This window comes from the organism of the source record quoted next, unplaced genomic scaffold (genome assembly GCF_019419815.1).
Source record: "Pyrus x bretschneideri cultivar Hongxiangsu unplaced genomic scaffold, Pyrus_bretschneideri_v1 Contig15, whole genome shotgun sequence".
NCBI classification, from domain to species: Eukaryota; Viridiplantae; Streptophyta; class Magnoliopsida; order Rosales; family Rosaceae; genus Pyrus; species Pyrus x bretschneideri.
Genome location: NW_025999446.1, coordinates 2295137 through 2321511, shown reverse-complemented (window position 1 = coordinate 2321511; position 26375 = coordinate 2295137). Strand labels below are relative to the sequence as shown.

General features: G+C 38.9%; 4 protein-coding genes across 8 annotated transcripts; 2 read left to right on the top strand and 2 right to left on the bottom strand.

Annotated features, from left to right (window-relative positions):
• Nucleotides 1-60: 60 nt before the first annotated feature.
• Nucleotides 61-2802, bottom strand: LOC103941788 (serine/threonine-protein kinase Aurora-1). Its single transcript, XM_048580297.1, has 9 exons — nt 2649-2802; nt 2183-2299; nt 1710-1856; nt 1514-1609; nt 1280-1375; nt 1091-1187; nt 731-848; nt 449-521; nt 61-340 (listed from the first exon to the last, which is right to left on the bottom strand). The coding sequence occupies exons 1-9, from the start codon at nt 2685-2687 to the stop codon at nt 239-241; spliced, it is 885 nt and encodes a 294-aa protein (XP_048436254.1). The 5' UTR covers nt 2688-2802; the 3' UTR covers nt 61-238.
• Nucleotides 2803-3720: 918 nt separating this feature from the next.
• On the top strand, nt 3721-4328 carry LOC103951813 (oleosin Ara h 15.0101). Its single transcript, XM_009363272.2, has one exon. It carries the CDS (start codon nt 3797-3799, stop codon nt 4196-4198), a length of 402 nt encoding a protein of 133 aa, XP_009361547.2. The 5' UTR covers nt 3721-3796; the 3' UTR covers nt 4199-4328.
• Nucleotides 4329-13558: 9230 nt separating this feature from the next.
• Nucleotides 13559-15510, bottom strand: LOC103951769. Of its 5 annotated transcripts, XM_048580294.1 has the most exons (7): nt 15340-15510; nt 15153-15221; nt 14970-15070; nt 14727-14865; nt 14514-14639; nt 14320-14410; nt 13559-14062 (listed from the first exon to the last, which is right to left on the bottom strand). In XM_048580294.1, the coding sequence occupies exons 3-7, from the start codon at nt 15056-15058 to the stop codon at nt 13911-13913; spliced, it is 597 nt and encodes a 198-aa protein (XP_048436251.1). In that variant the 5' UTR covers nt 15059-15070; nt 15153-15221; nt 15340-15510; the 3' UTR covers nt 13559-13910. The 5 variants fall into 5 exon arrangements, with proteins under 5 accessions (XP_048436251.1, XP_048436252.1, XP_018504056.2 ...); XM_048580295.1 differs by lacking the exon at nt 15153-15221 and having other exon boundaries at nt 14727-14860; nt 15340-15509; XM_018648540.2 differs by having other exon boundaries at nt 14970-15221; nt 15340-15507.
• Nucleotides 15511-15673: 163 nt separating this feature from the next.
• On the top strand, nt 15674-25040 carry LOC103959518 (calcineurin-binding protein 1). The gene is given in 20 exon segments (XM_048580293.1): nt 15674-15843; nt 15951-16025; nt 16399-16518; nt 16612-16652; nt 16875-17086; nt 17220-18433; nt 18435-19091; nt 19285-19485; nt 19589-20251; nt 20429-20664; nt 20788-20998; nt 21095-21250; nt 21581-21738; nt 21841-22033; nt 22151-22530; nt 22724-22904; nt 23061-23290; nt 23442-24102; nt 24378-24456; nt 24625-25040. Coding segments are annotated over 20 exon segments (5904 nt in total). The 5' UTR covers nt 15674-15840; the 3' UTR covers nt 24858-25040.
• The last annotated feature ends 1335 nt before the right edge of the window (nt 25041-26375 follow it).

Here is a 26375-nt window from a genome sequence, read left to right as displayed (position 1 = left end):
AGTTTTAGTGAGCAGTTTCAGGCTTTCAATGCGTAGTAGTGATCTAACAAGGAACTCATGTTGTGCAAAACAAAGAATTTTTATTAACAAACAAATTTATATCAATAGATTCATACAAGGAAGTATTGCATCACAAAGTTGGCCGACTAGAAAAACAATGTTGAGATGCTCATAGAACATAAAAATCTACTGCCATTATCTCCTCCATTAGGAATTCGACGGTATCTGGCTTGGCGGATTATATCCTATATACGCCAGAGGGCTCGGCGTTCTGAACAATCCATGGATGTTCAAGAAGCTTGTGTAACGGTAGGCGTTGAGCAGAATCCTTGACAAGCATCTGCATTTAGAAGCGAAAAAATTCAGGCATTACTAATAACCCCTTTATTTTGAAGCGACAAAGATTACCGAATACTCGAATTTAAGTACACAAAATGAGGGCAAAAACCTGACTAATGAGGTCCTTTGCATGAGCAGAGACAATTGGTTTCGGAGGAAACTTCAGATCCACTTGCACAATCCTGTGAAGACAAATAGAAGAGCAGTATTAGCCATGTACCATATCCTGTTGGGAAAATTCGCATCTTAAGATTGGTGTTAGCATAAAATGGATGTCACTCTATGCAGAATTCCTCACCACTCACTCATACAAGTTACATGGGGAATAGGACATTAGGTGATAACAAAAGCTATTTTGTGAACTTTAATCATTTTGTAGTCTACATTTTACCTTCTATATGTGTCTGAATGCTCTTTGGCCTCGAAAGGTGGGACTCCGTATAGGAACTCATAGCACAGGATGCCAAGGCTCCAGATATCCACACTAGCATCGTGCTCTACACTCTCCACTGTTTGATGACAAATTTCACAAGCCCAGAAGTGTTCGTAAGGTAGTAGATATAGTAGGGTTGTTTTTCACAGAATAATGCTATAAATGGTTTTCTATAAAAGTTGCACAACGATAAGAAATGGATGCGAAAGATGATCAGTTTGGACAGGCACTGTTCCAAAAGAATGATACAGTTTATATGGTGAATAAAGACAAGTCCTTCTATCATTTGCATAAGAACAGTGTCTTCTATTAACATACCCATCTCAGGAGGGAGGTAATCAAGAGTGCCGCACATGGTCCGCCTGCGGTTGAATGTGTGCACTGACCACCCAAAATCTGCTATCTTGAGTTCACCCTATCAAAGGAGATCCACATTGATTCGATGAACATCATATACGTATTGGAAAATGTAGAGAAACATATAAAAGCATGGATGGCAGTCAGTACCTGTGCACCAATGAGTAGGTTTTCTGGTTTGATATCTCTATGAATTACGTGCTTTCCATGGCAGTATATAAGGGCGCGGGCTAATGATGCAACATACTGCCAATACAACATACATACACACACACATCAGAATTCTAGCCCAATTTTAAAAAATAAATGACCTAACATGGTAAAGTATTTATGTCAAAGCACAAATGTAAATGAATTACGAAACACCACATGAAAACAACTTACAGTGGCAGCACGTCTTTCACCGAAGTATTTACACTTCTGTAGTTCCTTGTACAGTTCACCTTTAGCAGCATATTCTAATATCAAATAAACTCGTTTCTGCAATAAATACATTCCAAAGAAAGGGTAAAAAACCTTCCTTCCACTGAGTAATATAGGTTTAAGATGTTCAAAAATAAGTAGCTTAGGAGTAATATACCTGATCGTAAAAGTAGCCGTAGAGGCGTAGGATATTGGGATGTCGAAGATGACTTTGTATCTCAACTTCACGACGAAGCTGATGTTCAACCTGAGACTGCTGCAGCTGGCTCTTAAAGAGGACTTTGAGTGCGACGATGTGATTGCTCTGTTCAAAGGATACATACAGATCAAATTGGGTACACAATTGAATCTAGGAAAACTTATAAGAATGCATATTATAAACCAAAATCTTCATTAGATCTTCCTATTCATGCCAAACTTCACAACAACCAAAGAAACGACAGATCAAGAACGAAATACAAGTCGGAACCTATAAAAGATTAATTCCTTCACCAAAACAAACCAACCAAGATCGAAACACCTAATATCCATGAATTGAGCACAAGTACCAAACAAAAAAAATAAATAGCAGCTGGAGAAAATCAAAATTTGCAAAATGCATGCCCATAAAAAAGAAGAAAAGGAACATACCCTCTTCTCTCTTGCCAAATAGACGTGACCAAACTTTCCTCGTCCGAGAGGCTTTCCGATATCGAAGTCGTTGAGCGTCCATCTTCTTGTCTCCGTCGCCGAAACCTCCGAAGATGCCTGTTGAAAGTTAAAACCGAACCCATTTTTCAAAATCCACATAAAATAAAAAAATCAAGAAAGAAACAAATAAATAAAATTTTCACCAATGAGCATTTTAAATTCTCGAAAATTGAAGCTAATTGACCAACCCCAGATTCCTAAATCTTCGAATCAGAAAACCCTAGAGTCAAAATTCGAATTTTAAAAATGCAATCTCAAATTCACATAAACCTAAGGAAACCATTATCTTCATAGGATCGAAAAGAAATGAAAACCCTAGAATTCGAATTGTGGGGATTCAAAAACCCCTAACGCCTGAAAAAAAAAAAAAAAATTGAAACTTGAAAGGGGTTTCTTTAACTCTCACCTTCTCTTGGGGTGCCTGGTTCTCCGCAGCAATCGCCATGAGAGAGAAGAGAGAGGGGGGAGACAGATAGAGAAAGAATGACAGAGGGAGAAAGATTGAAGGAAAGGGGAATGCTAAAGAAGGGATTGAATAAGCACTTCGCAACGGTCGAATTCCCAGTTGTCGCCACGTGGTCCTCCCGCTCTGGCTTTTGTCTAGGACTTTTCAAAATTTAGGAAGTAATTACCTGTTGCCGTGTAGATTACAGTCCTGTGAATCTTGCGGGACTTACTAAAATCGACGGTGCCTGTTTCTTTATTCGGATGAGGAGCGTATTAGTATCGAGTCTTGCTAGCGTCACTGACTGTGAAAGTTAGAAGGTGACAATCACTCCAAGTAGGCTTCTTTTGGACAGATCGGAACACTCGAGATTTTTGGAAGGTCGGAACTTGCATGTGTCGAAAATGGCTCCTAATTTGAATACGTAATTAGAAAGGGCAATGACTCAAAATTGTGGACTTAGTTGATGATGTTCTTCATCATTGAACACCTTGATATATCTTTCATGTTATTAAAAGTAATTTTTCTCAATTGAAATGGTTATTTAGCATTTTGAAAATTGAACAATCAAAATTTAAACATTAAGATCTAACTGTTATAAAAGGATTCAATATCACAAAATATTGTTTTTAATTAATAAAAAGAGGATTAATTAGTGGTTTCATCACAACAATTTACTTTTTTTAAGGAGTCGAAAAGATTCATAAAGACATTTCAACTTCTCCTCACCATCATCATGTGATTCACTAGCAACCAAAAATCGAATCAGGACGTGACCTGTAAAATATGGATCTGGAATTCGTTTTCAATCATTAAGCAATATAATGGAATATTGTTGAAGTTAGTCATTGTGGGTAATCCAAGTTAACACTATAGCTAGCCACACAGGAGAGAGCAAGGATGCCACGCATTACTTTCTTCAACCAACGTGTTTCACTCGTATGAATTCAAACTCATGCAACAAAACGACCTGGCATACAACACCAACCTCTTGTACGTACTGCCACGTTTCCACGCATGATGCATCCACCTCCCTCTCTCCTCATATTTATTCGTCTCTCCGTCGATCAGAACACTTCACATTCTGATAGATCACAACTGTGTTCACCATGGCCGATCAATCACGACAGCAACAGCTGACCCGAAAGCTCCACGACCAAGACCAGGACCAGTGGCAGCTGTTGGGCCCCTCCTTCTCCGCAGCCGGCCAGACTGGCAAGTTCCTGACAGCGGGCGCAGCTGGTATCACCCTCCTGATGTTATCCGGGTTAACTTTCACCGGGACAGTGATGACCCTCATCATGGCCACCCCGGTTCTGGTCCTGTTTAGTCCGGTTCTAGTACCGGCTGCGATTGTCCAGTTCCTGACGGCAGCTGGTCTTGTTTTCTCCGGCGGGTGCGGGATGGCAGCAATACCGGCATTTTCGTGGATGTATAAGAACGTGTCGAGTTATGTGGCTGCTAAGAAAAGGGGTAACGCGTATGGGCAGTTCGTACAAATTTGTTTGTAGATTTGATTGTGATTTTAGAGAGATTATCTTTTTAAGTTTTACTTTGTAGGTCACATGACGTGGCAGTTAATGTTACATAAATGATGTTTAATGTCATTCCAGCCTTCTCTTTTCCATCAAATTCAATTCACTTGAACTCTAATTCTACTATAATTTACGGCAATGTCCTGGCCTTCTAAATTTGGATTAAAATAATGATTTTAACCTGATGTGATAGTCACGTTTGTTTATTTAACAGAAAATTGGCAGAAGTTCAGGTTTGTACCCCCAACCTGAACCCCTAAATTGCGAACGATGTCCACCGCAAACCCTTAATCACGTATGGGCATATAATGGTGGGAAGTGATGTTAGGGAGATAATGTAAGTCACAGGTGATTATAAAATATATTTTAAAAGATAAGTCTAAATGTCATTTTATTTTTAATTGTAAGTGGTTTTTAGGGTTGAATTTATGAATCCCGAAAGAATTTGAGAGTATTTTAATAGATTTTGATAAGTGATGGATTTCATAGGATTATGTTGTTGGAAGTATGCTCACAAAGCCACTCATTTGATGTAATAGCTTTTGAAATACTTATTGTGTTAAATTTTTATATGTTTAATGAAGAGTAAAGCTTATTGTTAATCACTATTTATTGTATTATGTGTAGCAATAAGAGAATCAAAGGAATGTATTTAATCTAAGAGAGAAGTGATCTAAGTAAGTTAGATTAATGAGACATTTCTCTTATGTTCATTCCTAAAACGTTCCTAGCCATAAGATTGCCAATTGGGCATTGATTATCTGCTAAGGTTAGTATGTGTTATGTTAACTCAAACATGAGTATGACTAGTCTCAAGGCATTTGGTGTTGGACACTGAGACAAACACATAGGTGCTTAAAAGTTAATTGAGTACACTGAACCACGATCAAAAGAGAGTTTGAACATATATGTCATGTAAGAGCTCGTAAGTTGCAATATGCAAAGTAGTCATTTGACCTGATGCATCATAGATGTTTAATGGTTAGGTCATTGATCTTTGATCATGTCAAAGGCATTCCATCGAGAGTGTCCACGACATTGTTGGGGTCAAGCTATCTAGTCATGTAGGCATATGAATACACAACAAGGGATCTCTAACCTTCCATGGTGGAGGGAGAATACTCTGAAATATGATTCGGGAGTCTTTGGCCAAAGTATACGAATATGACTTAGGAAGTTTGCTCAAAATCATATTCAATTGAATCATGTAAGACAAGTATCACATTGAATAGTAGACATGAAACAAACTATCACTCAAACAATGTGATTAAGAGAATTGTATTAGAGAAGGATCGTATTGCATTATAATTGTAACTGGATAAGTTCTCCAACCACTTCTACTTAGCTTAGGTAGCCATGACATATTGTTAGATCTCACTCATAGTTTGTGGAAGCTCTGAAGATTAGCAAACATTAATCTTCATCAAAGGAAGAATTGAAATGTAGTTTCAATTCACAATCGATCGTTAAGAGTAACAATCGTCCACTGCCTTGCTAATTGGAACCTAATGGATCGCACACTGAGTGAGGATGAAAGTGAAGAAATATAAATGAGATGGATAAGCAATTAAATAGTTTAATTGAGAATGGTCATGATTAATTAATTAGTTAATTAATCTTACGAAAGGTTCGTAATGGTTTTTAAGTTGGTTTTAGGTTTCGGGGCCCAAAAGGGTTTTTGGTCCACAAAGCCCATTGAGTTTAGGTTGTGTGACAACTAAAACTAAATGGAAATTAACCCAAAAACAAAGTCAAAACCGGGCAAGGGTAAGTGGTAGCAAACTTAGGTTAATTCCAAGTTTGCCACTCACATGTGAGGTAGTATAAAGTTATCTTTATAGCTTTTTGTCACTAGGGTTTTCTTGAGGCAAAGAAGAGAAACTTTTCTCCCTTTTTCTCTATAGAGGCCGGCCACTTAGGGAGACTTTTACTAGCATCTAAAATCTTTCTAAGTCATCCATCTTCTCTTCACACTACATCTTTGGTGTGGAGACTTAGAGGTACCAAACCTTTGGAACCTTTTGGAGTTCCTTTCCTCACATCCTCAAGGAGCAAAGGAGATTCAAAAGGAAGAAAAATCACAAGGAAGATTCAAGGAGCTAGGAGGTGACTTGAAGGCCCTCCGCTTAGGTGAATCCCTTGTGTAAACAGGGATGAGCTTCAAGGGTAATGAATCTCAAAAACTCTCTTCTCTTTAATGTTGTTAAAGAGTCTTGTGGTTTACCATTCACTGGGCTTTGAAAGTCATGAGTTTTAGAAATGCATACCTACTTTAATGTGTTAATAGTTTGCCTATGTGTTCAAATGTTCTCACATGTTCTTAGCTAGGAAAAAAAATTTCCTTCAATTTTCCTTGAAATGGTATCAAAGCCTAGGTCTAGTGTATGGTGAATCATTTTGAGTTTTGTGTTTTTCATGGTTTGTGATTTAAATGTTGTAAACGTTACAAGCTTTGTTCTTGCTTTTTGAATATAAATTTTGCTTGAAAATTTAGCATCTCAAATGTTGTAGATGTAGTTCATTTAAGCATGAATTTTGGAAGAACTATCTCGACAAGTTGAGCACATCACAAGTCGAGAGGTAGGTGGCTTAAGCACTAACCAAGACATAGCAAATGTAAGCCACATAATGACCAACAAGTTGCTCGAGAATCTAATTTACAAGGTTCAAGAGAGTAGGCTTGCCAACAAACAGAATAGACCACCTCTTTAAAGAAAAATGCTCCCCTAGGAGGAGAAATGCCGCTACCAGTGCAGGCCGATGTAGAGTTTAACCGAATCAGAACAATTGATTTGGAAAAACCATATGGAGAAATTAATACTAGTTCGGTCGAGATCGATCGAGGATTAGAGTAACATCTATGGACGTGGATGAAGTTCAGAAGATGATTGATTTCGCCTTCAAGAAGGAGCTGAAAGTTATAAAATTTATCCATCCCCACCCGGCTTTTGTTGAAAGATTTGAGTGTCTCGAGGATTCAAAATCCCATATTTTGGCCTTTTTGCTGGGGAATCATCCTACGTGTCACCAAAACACAAATTTATAAACATCCTTCACAGATTCACTTTTTCACCAAGGGAGTCCGTGAGCAAAACATGGCTGATCAATCATGATAAACGAGCCAGAAGCTCTACGAGTCGGCCCCGGTCTCATACCGGGCCACCAAGTTCTTGATCGCGGTCACAATCGGTGCTGCGCTCTTAGTCTTGTCCTGCTTAACCTTGACCGGGACAGTGATGGCCCTGATCATGGCCACACCAGTTCTAGTGCTGTTTAGTCCGGTACTAGTCCCGGCTGGGATAGTCCTTTTCCTCACAGCCTCCGGTTTTATTTTGTCCGGCGTGTACGGCATGGTGGCCGTGGCAGCATTTTGGTGGTTGTATACATACACGTCTAACTATGTGGCGGCGAAGCAAAGGGCTCACGGGTATGGGCAATTCACGATGCTTGGTGTATGGTAATGGTGGCTGTGGTGTTTTAGTTTTGTATTAATAGATTATGTAGGTTTATGTGTTTTTGTTAATGAAGAGACTCCTCTTTTGTTCTTGTTTTCTCTGCTTTCATGTCCTGTGCTTGTGGAGTTAACTGTAGTTGTATTTGAGACACATGACGCGCTTATAAGTTGGTAAATTTATACTTTATATAATGTTAATAAGCACTTCCTTTTGTTTGGCAAGTTTTCATAAATTCTCTCACGTTTGAGACATTAAATTAAAACTACATCCGGTCTTTACTTTTAAGAAATTTTTTGAGTAAAAAATTTAATGATTCAAGGGCAGAGTGACAAACTTTCCACGAACTAGAATCTCACGGATCTTCCTGCATTACGTAGTTGACCATTGTAGTCCCGACGGCGTCGTTCTTCACCTCACTGTTTCATTTGCTTCACCCAGGACTTAACGACTCCAAAGTTGTAAGGATGGTCTGATTTCATGTTGGGGAGTATTGGAAGAAAGCATGGAAGAAGTTCTAGGGCTGCTTTACTTTTCTAGGGCTGTTGCTTTACTTTTCTAGGGCTGCTTTACTTTTCCATGTTTCCTTCCATGTTTTCTGCTTCCATGTTTCATGCTTTGCTTTTTCTTTCTTTATGTTTCTTTATGTTTTGCTTTTCCTTGTTTTCGGCTCCTCCTGTTTCTTTTCCTTTCTTCCGCTCATTTATATGAGCTTTCATTGTACTTGGTTTCACACAATACAAATATAGACATTCAAAATTCAATATGGTATCAGAGCAGTGACCCTAACCGGCCTGTCTCTGTGGTGTTCTCTTGAGAGATTTGTGAGCTTCTTGTCCTTCAATCATGGCTGAAGAAAGCTTAGTAAATTTGGAAGGAGACGGCTTTCATGCTACTTCACCATCACCACACTCAGATATTGATATCAACCCAAATCAACGTCTTAGTTCTGTCTTGCTAAATGAGTTTAACTATCTTCCATGGGAGAGAGCAGTTTCTCTTGCTCTGGGAGGACGATCAAAGCTTGGTTATGTTAATGGTGCTATTCCAATGCCTGAGACTACCTCACCGGAGTATGATGCTTGGCTATGCAAAGACCAGTTGGTCATGTCGTGGCTACTCAATTCCATGGATCGTAAGATTGCAGAAATTTTTAGCTATGCTGAATCCTCCATGACTCTTTGGAAAAATCTCAAGGAAATGTATGGAAATCAGAACAATGCGGCTAGAGTGTTTCAGTTAAAGAAGGACATTGCTGGTTTGCAACAGGAAGGGAAGCCATTTGTGCAACATCTTGGAAAGCTGACCACTATGTGGAACGAGCTGAATGTGTATCGACCACACACCATCGACGTTGCTGTGCTAACTAAAAGAGCCAAGGAAGACAAAATATTCCAACTCCTAGCAAGCCTAAGCCCTGAATTCGAAGATCTTCGAAGCCATATCCTCATGAATCCCGACCTACCGTCTTTTTCAAGTGTGTGTGCCACAATTCAAAGAGAAGAGGTTCGAAGGAAAGTCATGACCTTGGACATGAAGGCAAATATACTAGAAGCTAGGGCTTACTTCTCTAACCAAAAACTTGGTGAGGAGAGAGGCTACAAAGGAAAGAAAACTGGCTTAAAATGTAGCCATTGTGATGCTGGTGGGTACTCAAGAGACCGATGCTGGATTCTTCATCCAGAGTTAAAACCAAAGTTTCCTAGGGATAACAAAGGTGTCTCGAAAGGCTCGTATAACCCTTCTTACAAGGCAAATCATGTTGCCACAACTTCTTCTGATGGAGCACTGAAGTTCACCACTAATCCAGCTGCACTGATCAACGAGTTTGCTATGTTTCTTCACAAGAAACAAGGTCTTGGAGATAGTGAAGGACCACTAAATCAGTGTGACAACAATCAAACTGCACTACTAGGACAGTTTGCTGGCTTCCTGGCTGGAAATGAAGGCGTGGTACAAAGGGACATCCCAGGTATCTTACACTCCTTCTCAACTGCTCTCAACATTGGTAATGTGCATGATTATTGGATTATAGATTCTGGAGCCACTGATCATATGACTAACAAGTCTACAAACTTGCATAAATTTGAAAAGTTTTCTATTCCATCCCAAGTGTCAGTTGTCAATGGAAAAAATGCTATGGTTGTGAGAAAAGGAAAAATACATTTGATCTCAAGTGATGTCGAGTCTGAGGCTCTTTATGTTCCCTCATTCCCTTTTCAACTTTTATCTGTTAGCAAGATCACAAACTCATTAAATTGTCTTGCCATTTTCTCTCCCAAAAATGTGATCTTTCAGGATGTAGTCACCAAGAAGACGATTGGTGAAGGATTTTTCTTAAATGGTCTCTACTATCTTTCCAAGCATATTCAAGTTCCCAAGGTTTTTCAAGTCACTTCAAGCTTAGCTCAAGAACAACAACTTTGGCACCAACGTCTAGCACATCCTTCTGAAAAAGTTCTATCCACCTTGTTCCCAAATATGTGCAAAGTTACAAGTCCTTGTGATGTTTGTCATTTTTCTAAGTTTACTAGATTACCATTTACTTCCTCTTTGTCTAGGGCTAGTAACCCTTTTGAAATTGTGCATTCCGATGTTTGGGGACCAACTATAGAGTTTTTTGATGGATACAAATATTTTGTAACTTTTGTGGATGATTTCACAAGGATTACTTGGTTGTATCTTTTGAAATTTAAAAGTGAAGTGATGGAAGTTTTTCAAGATTTTCATAGACTTGTGGCCACCCAATTTGCTTCAAAAATTCATATTTTACGATCAGATAACGGCACAGAATATATGTCTCATAACATGTCACACTACTTGAGCACGCATGGTATATTACACCAAACAAGCTGTGTTGGAACACCTCAACAAAATGGGGTGGCCGAGAGGAAGAATAGAGATCTACTTGAGAAGACTAGAGCTCTTATGTTTCACATGAATGTGCCTAAGAAGTTTTGGTCTCAAGGAGTCCTTACTGCGGCATATCTCATCAATAGATTGCCTAGTAAAGTGTTGAATTTTAAATCACCTTATGAGGTCTTGAAAAATAGAAAGATCAACTTTTCCCATTTGAGAGTCTTTGGGTGTACATGCTTTGTTCACATTCAAACTCAAAATCGTGACAAGCTAGACCCAAGGGCTGCCAAATGTGTCTTTCTAGGTTATTCATCTACCCAAAAAGGTTACAAGTGCTATAATTCAACAACTAGAAAAATGGTTGTTTCAAGGGATGTTAAATTTGAAGAACATGTTCCTTACTTCTCATAATCACTGGATTACTCTAGACAGGGGGAGCATTTGATGGACTTATTTCCTTTTCCATATCCAAACGGAGAAGATGCAACATGCACTCCTAGTGATCATGTGCCGGATGATGTTAACCTTCACTCGGTGGAACATCTTGAAGATGAAAACCCTTCCTCATCAGAGATTCACACTGCATCCTCCAGTGATCCTTCCAACCATGATGTTTTTCAAATACCTGTAGTTCAATCTCCTACAGTTCGTCGCAATCCTGCACGAGAGAGGAAACTTCCATCCAAGTTGCATGATTATGTGACCTACACTGCCAGGTATCCCGTGACTGATGTTATCGATTATAGCAAAGTCTCATCTTCTTTCGCTACATTCCTAAGTGCCATTAATGAAGCTCGAGAACCTCAAAGTTTTCAAGAAGCCACTCTTTACAGTGAGTGGAGAAATGTTATGGCAGATGAGCTTCAAGCCCTCCATGAAAATAACACATGGACTATAGTGAAACTTCCAAAAGGAAAGAAGGCAGTGGGGAGTCGTTGGGTGTACAAAACTAAGTTTCATTCAGATGGCACAATCGAAAGGAATAAGGCTCGCTTGGTTGCTCGAGGTTTTACACAAACCTATGGCGTCGATTATAAAGAGACATTTGCTCCGGTGGCAAAAATGAACACTGTTAGAGTATTGTTATCGGTTGCAATTAACAATACATGGCCTCTCTTTCAAATGGATGTTAAAAATGCTTTCCTGCATGGTGAACTTGAAGAAGAGGTTTACATGAAGCTACCCCCAGGTCATCCTCAATCAAACAATCCAGAAATGGTGTGCAAACTCCATAAATCCATTTATGGTCTCAAGCAAAGTCCACGTGCATGGTATGCCAAGCTCAGTCATGTTCTGGAAAGGGTTGGTTTTTGTCGAAGTATTGCGGATTCTTCCCTATTTGTTCGTTCCAGCTTAGTGGGTAAACTAGTTGTGCTCATTTATGTTGATGATCTAATTGTGACAGGTGATAATATGTCAGAGATTAATGCTCTTAAATAGTATCTCAACAACAAGTTTGCTATCAAGGATCTTGGCACTCTCAAATACTTTCTGGGCATCGAGATGGCACACTCTCACAAGGGTTTCTTCCTCAACCAACGCAAGTATGTCATGGATCTTCTTCACGAAGCAAAAATGACAGATTGCAAGCCTGCTCGTACTCCCTTGGATAGCAACTTGAAGCTAAAAACTCACGGTGATCCAGTTCCCAATTTAAGTTACTATCAAAGAATGGTTGGCAAACTCATTTATCTGACTATCACACGTCCTGATATATCATATGCTGTCAGCATTGTTAGCCAGTTTATGCACTCTCCAAGCATGGATCATTTGAAGATTGTCCATCGTGTGCTACGTTATCTTAAGGGTTCCATTGGTAGAGGAATTCTTATGCGCAACAATAGTCACACTCAGATCTCAGGCTATACCGATGCTGACTGGGCAAGCAATTCTCTCGATCGCAAGTCTACCACTGGGTTTTGTACGTTTGTGGGAGGCAACCTAGTTACCTGGAAAAGCAAGAAACAAAGTGTTGTTGCACGCTCTAGTGCAGAGGCAGAGTATCGTGCTATGGCGTCCACTGCTTGTGAACTTATTTGGCTCAAAAGCCTTCTGTTGACTTTAGGTTTTCCTCATCAACAACCCATGTCCCTACACTGTGATAATCAGGCCGCGATGCACATTGCATCGAATCCTGTATTCCATGAGCGAACTAAACATATTGAAGTTGATTGTCACTACGTCAGAAATCAAGTTCAGTCCAAGGTGATCGACGCTCACCACACGCGCAGTCATGATCAACTTGCGGATATTTTCACAAAAGGATTACCCTCTGCTGATTTTCAACGTCTTTTGTTCAAGCTTGGATCAATTAATCCCTTTGATCCAGCTTGAGGGGGAGTATTGGAAGAAAGCATGGAAGAAGTTCTAGGGCTGCTTTACTTTTCTAGGGCTGCTGCTTTACTTTTCTAGGGCTGCTTTACTTTTCCATGTTTCCTTCCATGTTTTCTGCTTCCATGTTTCATGCTTTGCTTTTTCTTTCTTTATGTTTCTTTATGTTTTGCTTTTCCTTGTTTTCGGCTCCTCCTGTTTCTTTTCCTTTCTTCCGCTCATTTATATGAGCTTTCATTGTACTTGGTTTCACACAATACAAATATAGACATTCAAAATTCAATAGGGAGCCTTGCTGTGAACTAGAGGTTTATGGCTTAAACTCTAAAAGGTTGGAAAAGGATTGGTAATTAAAATCTTAGGGGTGCTAATGTAATGTTTCGAATGTGAGGAGTTTTGTGAAAACTCACTAAACTTCAGCGGTGTTAACGTAATCAACTCAGTGTGGATCTCGATTATGCTTTCCCTACAAAATAATCTCTTGATCCAAGAAGTCTTAATTGACATATTATTCTGGCAAAAGCTCACTTAGAACGGAAATCGGTTAGTTGATTATTAATGTATTATTATAAACATTCTGTTTGTTGTAACTTTGTATTTGTTCGATCTAGAGTGAGTTTTTACAAGAATAATCTTTCAATGACTTTAAAAATAAATCATCCAAATTATACCACATCGGTATATTCATTCGATCAGAGAAAAATGAAATGACTATTTTGAAGTGTTGATAACAACTGTTTATTTTTTAGAAAAAATAAAGAAAAATAAGAATGTAAATTAAGGGACTGAATGTGCTATAAGTAGCTACAAGTGGCTTCATTGTCCGAGTGCATGCCAAATTTGAGATAATGTGCTAAATCTTCCCAACAAGTAACAGAAAATTAAGAAGCACCACCAGTCGAATTGTAAGCCAAACAAGAAGTGGTTCCTCCAAAAGTTGTTTCTGAATTCAAGTCTCTATACTTCAATCGCTGTGAAGTGGAAATGCAGGATGATACCAAAATACCAAAATTTGACGAAGCCAGCTGGTTTTGTGAGTCCGATGTTCAAGAATCTTTAGAAGCATTCTCATCCACCCGCGGCAGCAAAAACGGTGGAAGGAACGACGGTATGGTGAACGCCAAGGCCAAACACACCACTACAAAGCCTACAACCCACCAAGCTTTGTACGGAATCCCCAATAGTAGTTCATCACAAACTGCCACCAACATAAAAGAGATGAACTTTGTTACAAAAGCAAATTGTAACAGGAAAATCTACAGTAAAGAAGATGGAGATTGATAAAGAAAAACATTTACATACGGGAGCTGTTATTGGCAAGCCATGCAACTTAAAGTGCAGTTTGCAGATGGTTTTTCGAGTGCCAATAACAGCTCCTTTTTCGTACCAACTTCTCGCGCAAAGTTTACTGTAATTAGTGGCATGATGGCAGCAATTGATTGATATCTGCATTACCTATGTTGAATATGATGTGTTCCCTCTCTTGCACATTTGGTATTGCAACAACCCCCTCAGGCTCCACACTCACCAACACGGACATATCACCCTGAGCAGTCATCAGAGTCCAAAAACTTACAGGGCATCTCGGAAAATGCAAGTTATGGTGCAACAATGCATCCAATTCAAAGGGTCAGTGGACAAAATCGAACCTGATCATCAGAGCGAAGACTCTCAGTCTTGAAAATAAGCTTTTCAGTATTTAGTAATCTTCGGTTCCCAGTCAGTGCCGATTCCAAGTCCCCTTTCTTGAGTTGCAAGGAAAAGCTAGCCGGTATCTATTAACACGCATCAATAGAAGTTATGGAACCCATAAGAGGATTGCTGAACAGCACAAAACAAATTAAAAGTTGAGAAATACATACAGAAGCAGGATATGATATCTTCACTTCATACCAAGTATAAGGCTTGAGTCCATGAAGCCAGTAAAGGCATGAACCCGAATGCAGCGGTAGAGTCTCCCTCCACAGCTCTTCACCAACCTTCAAAACTTTGATGTCTGTCCTGTAAGAGGTGTAGAGCGGTGAATTGGGTTTAACCAATGCTCCTATAGAACGAAATCACAAGCAGAAAAATTGCAAATTGGGTTTCATTCGGATAATACTAACGCATTCGCCTCGCTTGAATTTGAGCAGGTGATGATGATGCAGATAATGCAGAGGCTGATCCAAAGATTATGAATACGTATTCGACGCATAGCTTCCCGAACCTGACCAACCAGAGTAACACATTTCAGTGGTTTTGTTTCTTCATTGGCGCATTTCATCAAACAGTTGGTGGGACACAAAAACCGCAGAGTAATCAAGCTGACAACTTCATATCGAACAAGAAATAAACAACCGCACTGGAGCTCCACTAATCTACGAAGCAAAGATACTGTCATTTTGGTTGAAGAAAGATTAACAATTCCTTCAGCATTTTGATCATTCCAAATCAAAGAACGACAGTTGTTTTTGAATGCAAGCTAGTTTTCCTTACCTCTCTGGGAAACCAGACAGAAGAATGATCGATCGGCGGCTGCAATTAGGGCTTACAGAATCCCGCAGGGCTAGGTTGCATATTAATTTTCTCGCGAATCGATCAGTGAATATTTTCTCAGGAACCAATCAGTCAGCAACCAGCTCTAAACGCAGCGTTTAGAAAGCGGAACTATAGAAGAAGAAGAAAGTACTAAACGCAGCGTTGCGGTCGTTTCAAGTTTCTTATTACGAGTTAACAAAACAAAAAACAAAAGAGTTTCTTATTACTTCATAAAACCGCTAAAACGACGCACTCCGGTTGCCGTTAATCGTCTTCCTGCCGAAATCTCCCTCGCTCAATAACAATAACAGCTACTCAGCCAGCTCTGATCGAATTATATTTTTGGGGTTAATTTTGCAGAGCGAAAACCCTAATCCCCTTTTCAGTAGCTAGAATTAGTATTAGCTGAACAGAGTCCCTCTCTGCAAATACTCCATTGCGGCATTCGAATTTTCGACTATGGTGAGTAATTCGAACGCTTCTTTATTCGATCGAGTTTATTTTATTTAATTTAGTATTTTTCGATTTTGTTTTTGGTGTTCGGGTTCTGAATTTCTATGCTTTTTCAGTTCTCGATTGCAGCTATCAATGATACGGAGTCCAAAGGCAAATGGGAACCTTTAGCTCCCACCAAAGAAGCTCAGGCATGCCCTCTCTCTCTCTCTCTCTCTCTCTCTCTACTTTTTCTGTTACAGTTCAGCTATTTTTGGGTTGAATTAGCTCAATGAGTTGGGATTTTCTGGGATAGTATATTAATTTCGAGCACTTTTAGCAGAAGTCAATTTATTGAGGACAGAGGAGAGAAATTTGAATTCTGTGTAGCATTAATATTTGGGAAGTTTATTGTACTTCTTATCGTTGTTTCAATAAACCGAGTGAGCCGGAAAATGTGAGTTGGACGCGGGTTTTCTGTATGGTAGCCCGATTCAGAAGCGTTTAGATTTTCTCAGCTGAAGATGTTTTCTTTTTCTGATCTGTGATTAGATAGAGTTCATACTGTTTAGTTTGGTCATGCAGGAATTCCATCTTTCACAAACATATCATGAAGGACTTCACAAATTGCAAGTCAAGGAATACAAAAAGGCTGCCGAGCTGTTAGAATCCGTCCTAAAAGATCCTCTTATAGAAAATGTGCAGGTGGGCGTAGGACCTTCAGCAGACATTCTTTAGATGGCAGTCTTGTTGTTTGTCTATGAATAGGTAGTTATTCTTGTTTCTATTGCCATGCAGGTGGATGGTAGTGTTAGTGATTGCCATCTGTTGCAACTCAGGTTTGGATTTCTGCACTACTCCATAATATACTTTGTGCAATTCTTGGAGTCGGTGTACAATTTTCTAATTCACATAGGAGGAATCAGTCTCGTGTAGAATTTTAGTTTTGTAACTTTTCTCTCACTAATATTTTTGTGAGAATAAAAAGGATAAAAAGAAAAAAAATGAACAAGATGTCTGTAAACATCTTTCTCCAATTATATTTTTCATGCTGACTGCAGATTTTTGGCTCTGAAGAACCTTGCCAATGTTTACCTTCAACAAGGTTCAGCATATTATGAGAACGCTTTACGATGTTATCTTCAAGCTGTAGAGATTGATACCAAAGATTCTGTTGTCTGGAACCAGCTGGGAACATTATCATGCTCAATGGGTTCTCTCAGTATATCCCGTTGGGCATTTGAGCAAGGGCTTATATGTAGCCCTAATAATTGTGAGCAATTTATGATGTTTGAATTATTTTTCTCTACATCCATACTAAAATACTTGTCCTATATTCATAATGATGGGCTCAGCACCATATTTTGACAGAGTCATATTATGTCTTCTCTGAAATTTTTCTGCAGGGAACTGTATGGAGAAATTATTGGAAGTTCTTATTGCTATTGGTGATGAGGTTGCATGCCTTTCTGTGGCTGAGTTAATTTTGAGGCATTGGCCATCACATTCTCGTGCTTTGCATGTCAAGAGAACCATTGAAGAGTCCGAGCCAGTTCCATTTGCTCCTAGAGGTATAGATAAGCTAGAACCTAAACATGTCCGTCTAAAATTCATTGACAAGAGAAAAGCTACTGATGAAAATCTAGAGGAGGGCGCTGCATCCAAGAAGCTGAAGCAGATCATAGATCTAAACCTTGCAGAAGCTTCTTGGGCTGCTCTTGTTGATGCACTCTTGGATATCTTACTCCCGTTGACTGGGTGTCAGTCTGAGATGGGGGATGCAAAATCATACCGATCTGGAGATGTCAGATTAATTTTGCATTTACCTCCTAGTTCAGAGAGTACCATAGGATTTGAGGAAAGGAAAGGGTTTAACTTATCCCCAATCAGTGGAAATGCTGTATTTGGTGATTGTAACACCGAACGAACAGGTGTTGTTATAGAAAAAGCAACAAATTTTCTAGATTTCCAACCACAGGAAAGGCGGAGTACTCGTCTTGAAAGGCTTAGAAGCCGTAAACCGGGGAAAGAAGATATTGAATTTGCTAATGGTAAGGATCAGGCCAAGGCTGTACTTCAATATCTAGAACCTTTTGTTGCTGGTAGATCAGGAAGCAAAGATTCTGGTCATAGTTCTGTTTCATGTCCTGATCAAGCTAATCCATGGGATACTGAATATGGTGATGTGTCCAGATTTATTAAAAAAACATCAAATAACTATGGTGCTTTCCATGTGGCTCATTTGCTTTTAGAGGAAGCTGCGAGTAGAGGTCTTTTGTATCAGGATGCATTTGTTAAGTTCTTGGAGTTGGAAAGAATTACAAGGAATTGGGGGAAGGATAGGAGCCCTGAATGTTGTCTTTTTCTTGCTGAACTTTATTATGATCTTGGGTCGTTGTCTTCCGATGTTTCCAGGCTATCTGAATTCATGTCTGAGGCATCTTATCATCTTTGTAAAATTATCGAATCAGTAGCCGTGGAAGATGAATATATTTTTGGGCTGAAGAGATTCTTTGGTACTGATGGAATATCCGTGAACACCTCTGTTTGCCAGGATGTATCATTAGGTGGTTCTTTAACAAGTAACAGTTCCTTCTGGGTTCGTTTTTTCTGGTTAAGTGGGACGGTTGTCTGTTTTGGATGGCAACAAGGAAAAAGCCCTCCAAGAATTCTGTATCTCATTGTCTCTTTTGGAAAAGAAGGAAAATACGAATGATTCCCAATGTGTGATCCGCCTCCCATATTGCAAGGTTGTGAAAGAGTTAACCATTTATAGAATTCTCCATGAAATTAACATTTTAAAGGTTGATTTCTTGATGGAGAAGACTTTGGGTGAGATGATTGAGAAAGAAATGTACATGGAGTGCATGTCCTTGCTTGTTCCACTTCTATTTGCAACAAAAAATGCTCCCCCTGATGCATTACCCTTGCGCTTAGTTGATAAAGGCGGAGAGGAAATTACTTCTGTTGAACTATCAGCACTGGACATTTTAATCAAAGCATGCGAGAAGACAAAGCCTATGGATGTTGCTGTTTATTTCAATTGCCATCAGCGGAAATTGCAAATCCTTATGGCAGCAGCAGGGATTGATGAATGCCTTGATTCCTGTAAATCCTTACTATTGAAATCAGGATCAAACACTCGCTATGCTTCTGACATAGACACCAAAGAAAGTGCAAGCAAGCAGTGCTGGAATTTATTGGTTGCTGAGGAAGTGAAGGCTATTTCTCATTGTGTGTCACAAGTGAAGAACTTGATTGATCAATCTGGGGCTTCTGTAAGTCAATCAATATTTATGTATAAATAGCTTTGATACTCGATCATGCTTACCTCAAACTGTAATATTCAGTACATTTTTTCCAATTAAACAAATAATTAGGTTTTCGAAAGTGAATTAACTTTGTGGATGAGTCTAGAGATTTTGTAATTTCATGTTTTGTGCAGTATGTAATTATATCTTATGCTTGCAGGACACTATTCCAATGAGCAGCATAGGTGATATGCAATGCTTGCTCTTATCAGTAATGTACAACGTTGCAAGCATATTCCTCTCTAAGAAGTCCTCTGATCTAGCAAATACTGATCAAATTGAAAGAAGTTGCTTCATTGAAGCTTCCATCGCTTTCTGCAAGATTCAGCACCTCAACGCTATGATAAATGTTAAAACTCAAGTGAGTCTTGTGAACTCAAGTTGCTCATACAATGAACTCTTTCAGCAACATTTTTTTGTTTCATTCTCTTACCTTTTTAAAATTTTCGGATTTTGCGTCGTAGGTAGACTTAATTGTGACAATGCATGATTTACTCGCTGAGTATGGGCTTTGCTGTGCCGGGAAGGGTGGTGAAGTGGAGGAAGGAACTTTTCTTAAGTTCGCAATTAAGCATCTGTTGGCCTTGGATATGAAGTTTAAATCTAACATGAACTCGTCAAACCAGGAAACAACTCAATCTAGTGAGCAGCTTTGCCTAAATTGTCCTGCCAAAATGTCTCTCAAGGAATCAAAATCAGATATTGATTTGGAAATGGTGCACACTGGAATGGATGATACAAGTGCTGTAGGAAGGGATGCTTCTGATGGGATACCTTCCAAAAGCACTTCACTTGACAATGCCGTAGATAAAGACAGCATGGAATTGGAAAGTGGAAAGCAACATGTAGATGGGTCAGGTGGCAAGTTCAACAGATCCGAAGAAAGTGATCAATTGAATGAAGCTGGAGATGAGCTCATTGAAGATGAAAGGGAGGAACTTGAGTTAAAAATTGATTATGCATTGGATCAGTGTTTCTTTTGCTTATATGGTCTAAATATTAGATCTGATTCATCCTATGAAGATGAGTTAGTTGTGCACAAAAATACTAGCCCCGGTGATTACCAGACAAAGGAACAATGTGCTGATGTTTTTCAGTACATACTCCCTTATGCAAAGGCTTCTTCTGTAAGCTCCTCCCTTCTCTCTCCTTTTTTTTTATTCCATGTATATCCGTACATTGCATGTGCCTATCCTCATCATTACAATTTATCACAAGGGTCCTAATGACAAGGCCTTGTAGCACCCACAGCTATTTAGTTTCCCCAACCTTTATTTGGCTACTTGTATACATGTATGTTGCAGAGGACCGGATTAGTTAAAGTTCGACGAGTACTCAGAGCCATACGCAAACATTTTCCACAACCACCAGAAGATGTTTTAGCTGGAAATGCAATAGATAAGTTCTTAGATGATCCTCAATTGTGTGAAGATAAGCTCTCAGAAGAGGCTGGGTCTGATGGTTTTCTTGAAACCGTAACAAAGATTATACTCCCTGATGCGAGAAACCTTAAACAACAGAAGACATCACCAGTTGGGAGGTATACATAAATAGATTTCCTAATTTGTATTTGAAAATAATTGTTCTCTCAGTTGAGGGTTAATTCATAAATTTCATAATTCTTAGAAGTGATCTTTCTAGTTGTATTATTGAATAATTGCAGCTTGGAGCCGTATCTGGATGTCTATTGCAACTTGTATTATTTCCTTGCCCTGTCTGAGGAAATGAATGCTACGGATAAATGGCCTGGCTTTGTTCTTACGAAGGAAGGGGAAGAATTTGTACAACATAATGCAAAGCTCTTCAAATATGATTTACTTTACAATCCTCTACGTTTTGAAAGTTGGCAGAGACTCGGAAATATCTATGATGAGGTAGTGTTTTTTGTTTATCATTCTGATATATGAATTCTGTAGAAACCAAAAGATTTTGGTGTGGGAAGTTTCATTTTATAATGATCATTTTTACAGGAAGTAGACTTGTTGCTAAATGATGGCAGTAAGCACATCAATGTGGCAGGATGGAGGAAGAATGCTACTTTACCGCAAAGAGTTGAGACAAGTCGAAGGAGGAGCAGACGGTGTCTATTAATGAGTTTGGCCTTGGCAAAGACACCAGTTCAGCAGGTAAGACCCCTTTCTTGCCTATATATTATTGTACTGGTGGGCAGTGGGGTCTTGTCATTTCTCTTTCTTGGTCATGTTGGCCATACAGGTCCTTAGGGATTTTCCTTTTTTTTTTTTTCAATTTGCAGAATATAAAACCAAACAAAAAGTCCAAAATTGTTTTGATGGGGGCCATCTTGTGCTGGATCATGAATAGATTTTTTATATCTTAGCATGCCAATAAGGCAAACAAGAAAAAAAAAGGCTAGTCCTTTTTGCTTGATTTTGGATATTAGAATACCCTTGGGATGTGTTTGATAAATGTAATGATTTTCTCATATTGTGGCTCAGTCTGAGATACACGAGTTATTGGCATTGGTGTACTATGATAGCCTTCAAAGTGTGGTGCCATTTTATGATCAGCGGACTGTTCTACCTGTGAAGGATGCAGCATGGACGATGTTTTGTGAGAACTCAATGAGACATTTTAAAAAAGCTTTTGCTCATAAGTATGCCCTCTTTACTACATGATTTCATTTTTCCAGACAAAAACTAACCACCGCATGTGCCATAATCAAATGGTAATCTGTCTGTGCTTTATTCTGTATCAGGCAAGATTGGTCACATGCTTACTATATCGGAAAGCTCTGTGAAAAGCTCAAATTCTCTTATGAGACATCGTTGTCATATTATGACAAAGCTATTGCTCTAAATCCATCAGCTGTTGATCCAGTCTACAGGATGCATGCTTCACGCTTGAAGATACTATGTGCATGCGGAGAACAAAATCTAGACGCTTTAAAGGTTTTTTCTTCTTAGAGATGTCTGCTCGACTGATTTCATTGAAATAATTTGTGTACTTGGAGACTTTTTATATCCTACTATTGTATATGTTTTGAAATTAATCTTTGGCCCTTTCAGGTTCTTTCAACATATGCCTTTAGTCAATCAAGAAAGGATTCTATCATGACAATTTTAGGTAACATGGATTCCAAAAATTCATATTCTCCTAAGGATAAAAGCACACAAGAAAACACTGGGGAGAAGAATGAAGATTTACTCAAATTAGAGGTGTGGAACATGCTTTACAGTGACTGTCTTTCTGCCCTTGAAACTTGTGTTGAAGGGGAGCTTAAACATTTTCATAAAGCCAGATATATGCTTGCTCAAGGTCTGTTTAGAAAGGGGGAAAGTGGTGCATTGGAGAGGGCAAGGGACGATCTCTCCTTTTGCTTCAAATCATCTCGCTCATCATTTACAATAAATATGTGGGAGATTGATAGCACGGCCAAAAAAGGAAGGTACAACTTTAATTCTGTGCAACAGTTATGTTTTTCGAATGTTATAGGAAAAACCCCATTTCAATAGTATAAAACAAAACCATTAAGGGAAAATCCTTCCAGTTCAGTTCAGTTTGTTTGTTGTCTATGTTGTTAGGTAGCTTGAAATTATAATTCATATGAAACTAATGGGATATTCTTCTCTGTTTATCAGGCGGAAAACTCCTGGTGTTTCTGGGAGTAAAAAGTCCCTTGAAGTTAACTTACCTGAAAGTTCTCGAAAATTTATTACTTGCATTCGGAAATATCTGCTGTTCTATTTGGAACTGTTGGAGAAGACTGGAGACATCTGTACTCTTGAACGTGCTTATATATCTCTTCGAGCTGATAAGAGGGTAATAATTTAACCTCTAGTACATTAGTAGTTCAAATATAAGTGTCATAATTACTGCTAAAACAACATTGCCTCATCAAGCTGTTCTTATTCTGTTTCTGATGTATTTTTTTTCTCTATTAATTTAAATGGGATCTGACTTGGTTCGAAAATTCAGTTTTCACTATGCATTGAAGATCTTGTTCCAGTTGCACTAGGGAGGTACGTTAAGGCCCTGATTTCATCCATACGTCAAGCTAAGACTGTTGGCTCTGGTGCTACAAGTAATTCCGAGCACATACTGGAGAAAGTGTTTTGTTTGTTCATGGAGCAGGGGAACTTATGGCCAGAAATATGTGCTTTGCCTGAGATTAAAGTCACAGAGACGTCGGAAAGCAGTTTATATGGGTAAGTTGAATCTCAACTGCTTTCTAAGCCTCGATCCTCAAAGTCTAATTAAACTTGAGTGATTAACTTCACGGTCCTATCTATTTATCTTATTATTTTAAACAAGATGGTTCTCCTTCCAGATTCTAATGATCTCCTCGTACTTCTGCAGATTTCTCCATGAACATATAACAACATTGGAGAAAAATGGCAAGCTGGACACTCTTGAAGCCATAAATGAGAAGATACGGAAGAGGTTTAAGAATCCAAAATTGTCAAACAGTAACTGTGCAAAAGTTTGTAGGCATGCTTCCATTGCTTGGTGTCGATCTCTTATACTGAGCTTGGCACAGATCACTCCCACAGAGTCTGAAATCACCAGTGAGATTCAGGTCCTTAAGCCATCAGATATGCTGGAAAATAGCCAGCTGCTTTGTGTTGATCTACAAATAGATGAATTATGGAGTTCAGCATTCAAGGACCCAGCCCATTTCAAAAGTCTCGAAGAAAAACGGAATCCTATTTTCTCTAAAATAAAGAATTTGATAGTTAAGAAAGCTTCGGATGAGAATTTGGAGGTCGCCAGCTCTCTGCTTCGATCTTCTTATAATTTTTATCGTGAGAGCTCCTGTGTGATGCCCTCATCTGGTGTCAACTTGTATTTGGTTCTGTCTTGGTTAGCAAAGGATACACAATTGAGGCCGACCATGGATGGCGCTGAAATCCTCGACCTTAGCATTCCAAGAAAGCTTCTCTTGTGGGCTTACACATTACTGCATGGCCGTTACACAAACATCTCTTTTGTTGTAAAGCATTGTGAAGAAAATGCAAAGGTATGGAAACTCAAACGCCAAAAATCTATTTCTCTGGTAGCCAGATCTTTCTCTTTTTGGGTTTAAACTTGACTGCAGCAGTCTGAAAACATTCAGAAGAGCCCGATGACACCATAAATGTGTTTCTCTTAGTTCTTTTATGTTAAGAAACCCGAACATAATGTCATTTAGAATATGTACGCATAAAAGCAGAACAACTTCTATACAAGTTTGAGGTAATTAAGGAAACAAATTTGAGTAACCCGTGACAAGTTTATGGTGGTTGTGTTTTGCAGTCTAAATTGAAAAAAGGAGCTGGAACCTCATCAGTGTCCCCGAACACAAGCATACCCAACACCGGCATTATGCATACAGGTGATTCAACTTCTTTCTTCCATATTTCTTGTCGAACACAAAGTACTCGCATTAAAAGTGTGCTTCTCAGCTTTCGGGGGTGAAAAAAGCACTGTTATCCTTAGATTGTTGGAGTTTCGTGGATGTAATATTTTCACTCACGCAACCTCTGAACATTACTGGTTGCAGGTTATGCGAGAGATGGAGCCGACCATACTGGAACCAGTGACGCAGAGGCCACTCCAGTGAAAACCATAGCACCCACCTCATTTCCCGAGGACTCCATTCAATCAGCCAATCCACCACCTTCCAGCGTACTTCAAGCGGGTTTATTTGCTTCTCCCTTACTGCAGCATTGCAACAACAGCGTTACAGAGAGGAGCAATACAACAGCTGATGGAGGAGGTTCGGACATAAGTTGAATTGCAATCGTCGAATTACATGTAACTAATTGTATCAATGTTGTAGATATGTTCTCCATGTTAATCTCACTAGGCTAATGTGATACCCAACTGAAAGCAACGTAAAGGCTTTTGGAGAATTCGCAATGTACTTGTATTTTCAAAACCCCAAAAGGCCAAAACCTACAAATTCAAACCCCAGAACTCATGCCTAAATAGTAAGTTGTCTAATTTTATACCCAAAAGGTCAAAAATGCAAAATCTTATACTCCTAAGGCTATCTCCAACCTAAGGAAAATTCTAAATTGAGCTTTGTATTTTTCACTATTCATCTATATGTACGAGGTTAGGCAGTTGTTTACTCCAACGGTAAGGGACTTATAATTTCCACCCTCAACTTTATAACTCGTTAAACTTTTGTATTTCATTGATTTTTTTTTTTCTTTTTGCTAATAATTTTGGAATTAGTTTTTGTATAATCTATCTTATTTTATTTTTACGAACATTTTGATGTAAAAAAATTCACATTCTGAACAAAAGAAAATGTTGATAAATTGAAGTTTTATTATGGATTAATGAACAAAGGACGTGTATTTATAGAGTTTTGGAGGAATTTTGGTGTCGGATCTGATTTAAATTAAATTATAATAATATTTTGATTAGTGAATTTAAATTTGAGTTGTTGGATTTAAAAATAATGTAACTGGGCGCGCCACACTGGACCAAAACTCAAAAGGTGCGACAGCCATTAGATGGCAACGGCACGCCAACCTGGGCCGTAGAAACCGTGTTGCTAGTGCACTCGCCCACAACCAATTCCTCCCCGCAATCAGCTGACTCACTCAAGCCTAAATGGGGTTGTCTTCACGTGGGCTGACACGCTGTTCTTGGTCTCACATGGGTCTCTCAGCCCACTTACAACCTTATCCATTTGGGGTGGGAAGCAACCCTAAATTCTCACCCCTAAATCCAAAATCCCTAAATTCTCACCCCAAGGAGAAATTTTGGACTCAAATTTAGGAATTTTTTTGTTTCCCACCCCACCACCACCCCCAATTGGAGATGGCCTAATGGCCTAAATCCACACCTCAAATCCAAAAGTGCTAACTCTAAACTCCAAATTATTAAGATGCATTAAGGTGTGTGTTTATATAAGGAAAATGAGAGTCATTCATGTTCCACATAAACCCAGTATTTACCTATTCAATGGGAATGAAAAGTGCTTGGGGTTCAATCTGAAATCAAGAATCACAGTCATGATATTCAAGGAAATGAATTCCGAAGACAGGAGGTCTGATTGATAAAGGTAGAATGAGAATAGAAAATTTTATACCCACACTACACTCACATTTTTTTCTTTTCCTTTCAATTTCTTGTCTCTTTTCTTCATGTTCTTTTTCACTTCCTTTTTCAACCACCTTTATTTCTTTCTATCGACTCTATCTTTTTAGAGTGACGTTGCATTTATTATATCAGCATTTGTACAATAAAAGTATTGCCCACTAGCACATGTGTGTCTTATCTTTATTAGAGAGGTAA

What these genes read in the sequence shown, in the direction of transcription:
- LOC103941788 (XM_048580297.1), bottom strand. Translation starts at nt 2,687, where the DNA reads ATGGCGATTGCTGCGGAGAACCAGGCACCCCAAGAGAAG. An exon ending in ATTTGGCAAGAGAGAAGAGG is followed by an intron (nt 1,857 to 2,182) that starts GTATGTTCCTTT and finishes TCCTTTGAACAG; the next exon opens with AGCAATCACATCGTCGCACT. An exon ending in GTGAAAGACGTGCTGCCACT is followed by an intron (nt 1,376 to 1,513) that starts GTAAGTTGTTTT and finishes TTGTATTGGCAG; the next exon opens with TATGTTGCATCATTAGCCCG.
- LOC103951769 (XM_018648540.2), bottom strand. Translation starts at nt 15,127, where the DNA reads ATGAAATGCGCCAATGAAGAAACAAAACCACTGAAATGTGTTACTCTG. An exon ending in AATTCAAGCGAGGCGAATGC is followed by an intron (nt 14,866 to 14,969) that starts GTTAGTATTATC and finishes CACCTCTTACAG; the next exon opens with GACAGACATCAAAGTTTTGA. An exon ending in GTCTTCGCTCTGATGATCAG is followed by an intron (nt 14,411 to 14,513) that starts GTTCGATTTTGT and finishes ATGACTGCTCAG; the next exon opens with GGTGATATGTCCGTGTTGGT.
- LOC103951813 (XM_009363272.2), top strand. Translation starts at nt 3,797, where the DNA reads ATGGCCGATCAATCACGACAGCAACAGCTGACCCGAAAGCTCCACGAC.